Below are 9,797 nucleotides of genomic sequence, written 5' to 3'. Positions count from 1 at the left end.
CCCAGTGGCCCTAATCCTCTTCCGTAGATAAAACCAAATATAAAAATTGTAATTTCATTAGCAAATCTTCCAATGCCATATTTCGGAGAGAAAAGAGAATAAGTCTGAATGAATAAGTATTTGTTTTTCATCCGATTTATTGGGTTATAGCCTCGCACTCTTTAAAATAATAAGAATAAAGTTATGTCATTTTAGGAGGAGATACGCAATACATAACAAGGTTCCCCACCTCCATGTTTTAAGGTCAAAGTTTTTGAGATCGATGTGGTTTAGTAATACGTGAGAAAAGGGTAGCATGGCCAAAACTATTCACTGTAGTTAAGTGTTTTTAAATCATGGATTAGTCATGTATCTTCAGTCTTTTTCTACAAAAGAAACAGCAGTGGACCGGAAAAGGCGGTGCTAATAGTCAGCCTAGCATGTCGTCACAGCGCGTATGATATAAATACAGCTGCGTTCTCCCCCACCTCCATCTTGAGATCAGAGCATCGTTGAGGGTGTTTGGGTGCAATCGATTCGCCATTTTTCAAAAATGACCGACCAGCTTTGTAAACTTTTTGTCGGTGGGCTCAACGTGGACACCGACGACGATGGCCTACGCAAGCATTTTGAGCAGTACGGCACGCTCACCGACTGCGTTGTCGTCGTAAACAAGCAGCTCCAGCGATCTCGCTGCTTCGGCTTTGTAACCTACTCCACGCCGGAGGAGGCCGACGCGGCAATGGCGGCTAGGCCGCACACCGTCGATGGCAACGCGGTCGAAGTGAAGCGAGCCGTGGCAAGAGAAGACGCAAACAAGCCCGAGGCCCTCGCTAAGGTGAAGAAAATCTTCGTTGGCGGTCTGAAAGACGACATCGAAGAGCAGCATCTGACCGAATACTTCTCCCAGTACGGGCAGGTCGAGAAGTCCGAAGTGATCTCAGAGAAGGAGACCGGAAAGAAAAGGGGCTTCGGCTTTGTGTACTTCACCGATCACGACTCGGCCGATAAGGCGGTTGTCGTGAAATTCCACACTGTCAAAGGACACAAAGTTGAGGTAAAGAAAGCCCTGACCAAACAGGAGATGCAGGCAGCCAACAGAACCTCTATGACACCGAGAGGCAGAGGCGGTAGAGGTATGAGAGGAAATCAAAATGGCTACGGCGGCAGGGATTATGGCGGAAACTACAACTACGGTAATGGCGGAGGCTACAACTGTGGCGGCTACGGAGGGTACGGCAGCGGGCCATATGGGGGTGGCTATGGAGATCAGGGAAGTGGCTATGGCGGTGGCAACGGCTACAATGAGTTTGGCAGCGGCTATGGCCAGCATCCTTCTGGCTATGGCCCCATGAAAGGGCCACCTTTCGGCGGCCAGAGGAGCGCAGCTCCCTACACCAGAGGCGGCGGCGGCGGTGGCGGCTACCCAAGGGGGGGCTACGGCGGCGGCGGCTACTAAATGAGACTGCACGATGGAAAGCAACCCCCACTATTGTCCCACAAATTGCCCTCTCCCCTCAGCCCGGAATTGGACGCCAAGAGTCAAAGCCAGTAACGGGGCGTCTGCCGTGAAATCCAACCATGGCAGAGATACGGACACAAAGACCCCCTCCCCCAAATCATTACGAAGACCTCCAAACCCAAACAGGTAGGAAGGTCACTTCCCAGAACACCTGATTATAACGAGAAGCGGTTGTTGCCGTTCAACTAGGACACATTAAGACGAAGAATAACATCGCTTTTTATTATGTACTCACGCCTCCGGCGTCTAGTTGTCGTCTAGAGTTGAATTTATTTTTTATTTGCGTTCACTCGTTGTTTTTGGATTTTTTCGATGTAGGATTGTTTTGCTGACAAGTTCTGATTTATTTTTAATATTTGCATTTTAAAGCAGTTCGTTTTCGATTTTGTTTTTTCTGCAGAAAACTTAGTGTGACTTTTCAATGTATGAGGATGAGAAAGCATGTTTATGGTTTTTCATAGCTATGTCATTATTGATAACGGACATATGTATTATTTACTTATTGGGTCATTCAGCAAAGGCGGGACGGGATGCAGGACCACTGTTTCCTCCCTTATTGTACCAAACCTCTCAGCCAGTCTCAGTCTAAATATTGTTCATGTTTCCTTTACCTGTAGCAATATCTAATGTATATTGTATACTTTCATGTCTGGAGAACAAAACCTACTGTTAAAAAAACAATTTGCTATGCTCATGTATGTTCATTTTAAATAAAACGTTATACCACTTAGCTTAGTTATTTTACTTATTTAACCAGGCTTCCTCAAGTTCATCCACAGGTATATAAGTGGCATCACCTTGTTGCTCTTTAGTTACATGGCATCATTCCCACAGTTTATTCCCTTACACTCAGGTGGGTGAAATGGTTAATGGTTGTCTACCCACAGCCAATGCATGTAGGCTTTGTAGGGTGTGACGTTGTTTTAAAATTGTGGTTTTTAGATATTGCTAATAACTCTTTATTTTTCTTCTGAATACATATATTTATGTGGACATGAGGGCTCTGATATTTATCTTTGATTATTCCTACATTTAGGTGTTCTTACTCTTATTCCAGTAGGCTATCCCAGCCAAAATAGCCGTAGCAGTTTGTTTGTAGGCTACATCAGGACCCTGTTGATTACCTGGGGTCGATTGTGATAGGAGTCTGAAATATCTCTTTAGGATATCCACATCCAGCAAACTAGGTATGTAAATCAACCTGTCTTCACTCTGTGTTGGTCATTGTATGGCATATCTTTGAGATGGTGCACACGTGTGCCATTATTTAATTTATCAGCGTCTTATATAGCTAATCTTAAAATAAATAAAAGGGAGGGGTGGGTGGGTTAATTTTTATTTTTTGATGGGGGTTGGAAGGGGGTCCAAGTATTGTTCCATAATTAAATGAAATGATGGAACAAGTAAATTGGAGTCTCCTCCAGAGAAGCTTTGCTCAGTGCAGAATCTCACCCTGTTGTTTTCTTTCTCATCTCCTCCAGGTTGCTTCTGTAACCTGGGCACGAGGACGGTAACCCCCGAAACGATGGGGGTGTGTGTCTCTCCACGCTGACAGTGGGGACCAAAGAGTGGTTGTGCCTTCTTCCCCCACAGGTGAAGTCAGTTTTCAGAGGATTCCCCCGGTGTGGTCAAAGGCAGTGTTAATGTGCTTTTTAATGTGAACTCTTACTGGGTTTCCAGGGAATTTTGATTATACAGTACCCCAGTGCTACTGACTAACCAGTGTACACCTTTGATGCATTTGTTTAAAAAAAAAAAAAAAAAGTACTGAATCAAAATCGGGGTTTTCTAGCCTTTTTGGTCTGGAACACCTTCTAAAATAAAGCGTTTTCTTAGTCCTCGTTAGTGTGGTCTTTTTGGTGTATTTGAGCTTTTACAGTTTTGACTTTCATCTAGTTAACTTATTAACTTGTGTTTGATACCAGAATAAATCGTTGTATGAAAGGAGAACTTGGCATTGAGTAACAGTGCCCAGATAAAATCGAGGTCAAGTCTGAGAATTTTCTACTTGATTCAACATCTTGGTTGGAAACCACCAATGTTCATAGGGAACATGGGCGTTTTTGCGCTGTTTCAAAAGTATTTAACACTTGAAGCTGATAATTGTAAAGCTTTTTAAAATGCATTTCAAGTCAGTCAAATGCTTTGTGGGGTTTTGGCAAAGGGGAAACTGTTCAAATGGCTCTTGTAGTTCTGGTTTTACTCGTTTTGCAAGACCAGTAAAAATCTAGTTGATCTTGGTAAACAACACAGTTGACCCTACATTCGTCTACAGACTTGACTTCACACTTCATTTTTTTTTTTAACTTGCAAATAAGTAATTAAAATAATACACTTGTCGGCTTTTAATGTGGTAATGGATGGTTGTAAAATTAAAACATGACGGGTCAGTAAATGGAAGGGGTGGGGAATAAAAATATGGGTGGCAGACCCCACTGCAGCTCAATGCTTCTTACCTAAATTATTAAAGTGTTCAACAGCTGCAAAGTGGGCTAGCTGTTAAAACGGCCTCCACATTTGACAATGAACGTTAGTCATATATAATTGAACAGAGGGGAGATGATGCTACTTTGTATCAGGTAAAAGCCATAATGCACTCAGAATTTGCATAAACAAACACTGTAGACCAAACTAGTCATCTACACAAAGTGGACTGTTATATTCAGCTATTTGGTTTTTCCAGCACTGCTTTACGTCTTAAAGTCTGCTGACCGCTGTCTTTGTGGTTCTTGAAGCAGTTTTCTCAGATTAATTGAAAGATGTTCATTTTTAAAAACGTTGTAAACAGAACGCTTCAATGATGAAATGCAAGACAGTACTTGATGTCTTGGCTTTAATGAGCACTAGAAAATCAGTACAAGAGTTGACTAAAACTCCCACAGTAATCTTAAGTATTTGTTAGGGTTTAAATAATAAAAATGAAAACCAATCTGAGGTTTTGTGCTGATTAAAAAGGAACTGCTTGATGTGGTCATGAGTGTAAATTATGCTTTTGTTCTCTTACCTTTTTTCTATAGGATGATGGTGCTTGGCGAATTCTGATCACCCTGTAGGAAAAGGAAACTTATGTTGGCCTTTCTTTTTATGAATTCACAATAAATCAATATATTTTTGTATATCAAGATGTCTGTTATGTTGCTTTTTTACACTGAGTGCAGTCTGATTGCTTGTTTTCAATCTGTTGGGTGGAGGGTTTGCAGAGGTGGAAGCCCAGAGATGTAAAGCTGGTATGTGTTTTTGTTTTAGGGGAGTTTTATAAAACATGCAGAGTGCCCTTCTTTACTGTCCATCCCATGTGTTCCATTATACAGCTTGGATTTCATGGTTTTTCCATATGCATAGCACATACTGTGCCAGTTTTGAAGGTGCCTTGTGGAGGTCTGCCCATCACCACCACTCCTATTTGGTCTCCTTCCATTTTGGTTTTGCCTGCACATTGCTGCATGTTTTGGCTAAATAACTGGCTGAAATAATAGTTCAATAGTGGCAATAATAATAAAACCTTGGTGGTACCTTTTAACTAAATATATTTTCACTTGGTTACAGTTGGTGTTTTGCAACACGTTTGCCAAACAAGATAAAGAAGTATGTGTTAAATGAATAAATGATATCCAATCTCGGTTACTACTACTGAAAATTCACATAGAATTGAAATAACATAATTTACACTTCAGATCTGCACGACCAAGCCATTTAAACACTGAAGTTTAAATGGCTTGCAGAACAATCTCCACAAGGTGCCCTATCAAAATGTCTTTTTTTTCAATCAGAAATTAGGTGGATCAAATTAAGAAGCTGAATTTCACAGGAAAAATGCTTTTCGTGTGTCAGAATATGTGATTGATGGGAGTTATTCGCTTCTGTCGGGCTCAAATCGTGTTCCAGGAACAAGGGGGGAGGGGCGCTGAGAGAAGTTGCGTTTATTGTGAAGCGCCTGCCTCCAGCTAACCTAATTTATTAAGGCTGTAGGCGACTTCAGATTTTCTCTGATCATAATAGTTAAACAGCGAAATGACTGCATTTCACAGCTGTAATTGCTGGAAAAAGACTGCAACAGCCAGTCGTGCAGAGCTAATATACACTTAAAAAAATAAAACATAAAATTCAGTCTTACGAGTTTCGTTTATTTTAGGGTTGAACGTGGTTCATGTACACACTTGGAAAAAATATATTTTGTCCCAGTGGGTCTAAAGTGCGACACAAAATAAAACACGGATTGACGTTATATGTGTTTTAAGTGAAATTAATCGGGGGTGTAGCTTTATTACTGTATTCGAAGAAAAACAAAGGTCGAAATTCACGCGGTCCTTTTTCAGGAAATTAAGATTTCCGATGGGACCTGAAGGGAACAGGACAGTGACGCCAATCGCGCGCGATTGTGAGGGGGTGATTTGGTTTAAGGTGACCAATCAGGGAGAGGAACGTCTTACGAAGACGTGAGTGAAACGGCCCGCCCTTACGTCGGTTCATTGAAGAAGAGGGACGGTCTGAGCTGCGCACCATCCTCCGGAGGAACCATGACATCCAAACTTTGTAAGCTTTTTGTTGGGGGATTGAACGTGGAAACCACCGATGAAGGCCTCCGCAAGTACTTCGAGCAGTATGGTACCCTTAGCGACTGCGTGGTAGTCATGAACCAGCAGCTTGGACGTTCCCGCTGTTTCGGTTTCATCACCTACTCCACGCCGGAGGAGGCCGACGCAGCAATGGCCGCTAAGCCACATGTCGTCGAAGGCAACAACGTGGAGGTGAAAAGGGCCATAGCGCGAGAGGATGCCAACAACCCGGACATACTCGCCAATGTCAAGAAAATCTTCGTCGGCGGCGTGAAAGACCACATCGTTGAGGAGAACCTGACCGAGTACTTCTCGCAATTTGGCGCGGTGGAGAAGGCCGAGATCATCTCCGACAAGCAGACCGGCAGGAAGAGAGGCTTCGGCTTTGTCTTCTTCGAGGATACCGACTCCGCCACCAAAGCGGTCCTGACCAAATACCACACCATCAACGGGAACAAGGTGGAGGTGAAAAAGGCTCTAACCAAGCAGGAAATGTCCACCAGCGGCCGGGGAGGAAGGGGTCGAGGGAGAGGGATGCAGAGTTACGGCGGCGGAAGAGGCGGCGGCGGCAGCTACGGAGGAGGCTACGGCGGTAGTTACGGGGGTGGCTACGGCTACGGCGGGGGCTATAACGGGGGGGATGGCTACGGAGGCTACGGGGGATACGACGAATACGACAGCCAGATGGGTGGCGGGTACAGCAATGGGGACTTTGGGGACGGCTATGGACAGCAGCACTCCAGTTATGGCGCGATGAAGGGGGGCAACTATACTTCTTACCGGAGCGGGGCTCCTTATAACAGGGGTGGTGGATTTAGCAGTGGCTACTAATGGCGCCCTCAAACGATGAGAGATTCATTTCTAATTGAAATGGACTTTGATTTACACACACGAGCTACACATGTCCAGGTAGGGGGTGAGAGGTGGTCTTCGAATTCAATTAAAAAGAAGCAACGCCCATCACCCACACAGCCTGCTTTCTGGATCCCATCCACCCCCCACCAGGACTTCCCTTCTTGTCCTCTTATTCCACACGTTATGGACTTTAATACTAAGAATTGTGAATTATTGAACTGTATTTTGTTATGTTGAATTCTTTAAGTATAATTTTTGTCAGTCACTGCTTCAAATGAGAAAAAATCGATTGTTTGATTTGCAGATCCGTCAGTTTTGCCTGTTTTCACACCATGAACTCAGGGTTTTAGGTAAAGTTTGTGGCAGTGTCCGGCAGCATGGGACTGGATTTCTTCAGCTTCTTGACCCTAAAACTTTTTTTTTCTTTGCTCTCTTTTGTTTATTGTTTTGAGAAATGTCAGGGACTATTTTCACTGTACTCTTGCCCCACTTTCCCGTCCCAGTTTTCTTTTTGTTTTCTATTTTTGTTTTTTGTTTTGCCTAGATTAAAATCCTTTGAAATTCATGTGTTCAGCTCACCCCCTATGTTTTATTCTGCTTTTATTAAAGTTTTTAATGTTTTAAAAATCTATCTAATCTCGCAGTCTTAATTCAGATCAACAGAAAGTGCTTTTAAACCCCCCACTTTGGGAACGTTTGGGAACAATTGTTTTTATTTCCTTTTTAAATCATTAAACTCTCCTCTTTAAATTGGATTGAGGAAGCGACCACTAGGAGGTAGTATTGCCTGGAAATCATGGATTTCTGCTACATCGGCCATTTTGGAGGTGGTGAATCACCAAAGCAGTATTTGTTATTCCTATACAACATAAAAAAATATATATATATATATATATAAACGAGCATCCTGATTTTGGTTAACTGCTTTGTTTTTTTAAGACTTACCAGTTGTCTTTTTATTTTTCCTCCATATTGATCTACAGAAACGCATCGATGACAGGTTTTCACAATATCAGGTTCCTAAAACCCTCACACATTCAGCCAGCTGATAAATATTTTTACCTGGGAGCAACCAGTATTTAGTGTCCATTAAACAAAGGGGAGAGGTGTTGGGTATTGGCAGATATAAATGAACGTAACCGGCCACGGTGCTAAAATGTGTACCAAATCCGCTTGTGTAAGGGCTGGATGTCATCAGCAACACCTACATGACCTACAAGATTTTATGGAGGAAAGTAGGTGCACAGGCAAAGGAAGAATATAGTGAGAGCTCTCATTCTGAACCTGTTTCTGGTTTGGAAAATATCCAAATACTGGGTGTTTTTATATGAAAGTATTTTTCTTTTTAACATTGAGTGTTATAACCAGATGTTGTTACAGCTGTACACTGCATTTTATCACTCCTTTCATGCCTGATTTTTATAAAGCACGTTTAGTAGCATATATTCATTGTTTGACTGAATCATTTTGGCTTTAGATTAAATGGAATGAGAGTTGGAAGAGACCTCGAGCGAACTTAAAACTGAATGCTGGTCTTCTATTATCAGTTTAGTACATGGAAATGCACATACTCATCACAAACCTGACCTAAGAGGTCTGGAGATGAGAATGTGCATTTCCAGGAAGGAAAGAGGAAATCAGAAATAAATGCAGAAAACAGGCCTGGGAAACCTATGATTTTAACGTTTCTGTGCAGCCTTGCCTTGTATCCTGTTTAATATATTTAATGAAAAGTTACACTTCACAAAAGGTTTGAGCATTAATTTGTAGTGCTTGTTTTGCAAAGTATTTTGAGCATAATCTTGCTAGATATAATGCTTTATTTAAACCAGATTAACAGATCCTAATAAAAAACTAAGGAGCAAAAATTATCCCCTGGGGTGTCGAGACTTAAGCACGAGCAGCAGAGAAAGACAAAAGTGCCGCTGACACCTTCTCTCTTTGTTATTTAACCACGTATTGTGCACAAGCGTAGACTCTAAATGAATATTAATGTGAAGCACCTCTCACATGCCAAACATACCAGGCCAAGCTTTGCTTTTCCAGTGTATTTCAGCGTGCCTATGTTCAGCATGCTTCCCAGTGTTTACTCCCTGTAAACTGTATGACAACCTCCCTTCAAAGCCACCCTACAGGGATCTAGGTACAGCTTCCCCAAAGGTCACACAGAGTTCAGTTCTTCAGGCACAGGGTTGCAGTTTTTTTTTTGTTTTTCACAGGTTACAAATAGGATTTTAAGTCAACTTCAATTCATAGAGAGTGAGATTAGCAATATTAAATGAGGCTAACTGAGAAGGTTCCGGTGTATAACTCATAATTATTCCCTTTAGAGTTCGTGAGAGGAGTGCTGTTGACACCAACCCGTTCAGTGTTTTACAACAGCAGAAAAATCTCTGACTCACAGGAAGCCAGAATAAAGCTCCGATCACTGGACAGATGTGATCCACTGGCTGTGAATGTAAAATACTAAGTCAAACAGTGGGTGGAGCTAGAAAGATTTATTATAGAGACGACCATTATTTACACTACGTGCAGAACTTGATATGTAATTTTTTTTAACTGTAGTCCAAAGAGTTATTTTTTGAGCCACTTTTATAATTTGCTGAATCCCGAATAGTGCATAAAAGTGCTAATACAAAGCCTATAAGCATTTTATTTTAACCTTAACTGATAGAAGAAAGTTCCTCAAGTTATTTTTTGTTATTGTTGAAGTAAACTAAATGCATGTTTGTGCTGTTAAAATAGGAACAATTAACTTATAGAAATAGTTCTGCATACCCCTTTTGCTCAAATGTGAATTCAAAGGGTGGCTGACTTACGTTTGAAAGCTCACAATAATGGGTAGGAATTTTGCTTCGTGGTATTTGCAATCACTGAATGCTCCC

The 9,797-nt window shown here is 41.9% G+C and overlaps 2 protein-coding genes across 3 annotated transcripts; both read left to right on the top strand.

Moving 5' to 3' along the window:
- The first annotated feature begins 455 nt into the window (after positions 1–455).
- Positions 456–4,623, top strand: LOC146392906 (heterogeneous nuclear ribonucleoprotein A0-like). 2 transcript variants are annotated; one of them, XM_084907710.1, is made up of 3 exons: positions 456–1,627; positions 2,983–3,094; positions 4,519–4,623. In XM_084907710.1, exon 1 carries the CDS (start codon positions 533–535, stop codon positions 1,436–1,438), a length of 906 nt encoding a protein of 301 aa, XP_084763836.1. In that variant the 5' UTR covers positions 456–532; the 3' UTR covers positions 1,439–1,627; positions 2,983–3,094; positions 4,519–4,623. The 2 variants fall into 2 exon arrangements, with proteins under 2 accessions (XP_084763836.1, XP_084763826.1); XM_084907700.1 differs by having other exon boundaries at positions 456–3,094.
- Positions 4,624–5,936: 1,313 nt separating this feature from the next.
- LOC146392905 (heterogeneous nuclear ribonucleoprotein A0-like) lies at positions 5,937–7,543 on the top strand. Its single transcript, XM_084907723.1, has one exon. The coding sequence runs from the start codon at positions 6,019–6,021 to the stop codon at positions 6,886–6,888; it is 870 nt and encodes a 289-aa protein (XP_084763849.1). The 5' UTR covers positions 5,937–6,018; the 3' UTR covers positions 6,889–7,543.
- Positions 7,544–9,797: the final 2,254 nt, after the last annotated feature.

The sequence above is a fragment of the Perissodus microlepis genome, chromosome 2 (genome assembly GCF_051167445.1).
Source record: "Perissodus microlepis isolate ML-2025 ecotype Zambia chromosome 2, ASM5116744v1, whole genome shotgun sequence".
Classification (NCBI taxonomy): Eukaryota; Metazoa; Chordata; class Actinopteri; order Cichliformes; family Cichlidae; genus Perissodus; species Perissodus microlepis.
The sequence above is the reverse complement of the archived record's forward strand: the minus strand, read 5'-3'. Positions and strand labels throughout refer to the sequence as shown.

Coding starts and splice junctions, on each gene's coding strand:
- LOC146392906 (XM_084907710.1), top strand. CDS start 533: ATGACCGACCAGCTTTGTAAACTTTTTGTCGGTGGGCTCAACGTGGAC.
- LOC146392905 (XM_084907723.1), top strand. CDS start 6,019: ATGACATCCAAACTTTGTAAGCTTTTTGTTGGGGGATTGAACGTGGAA.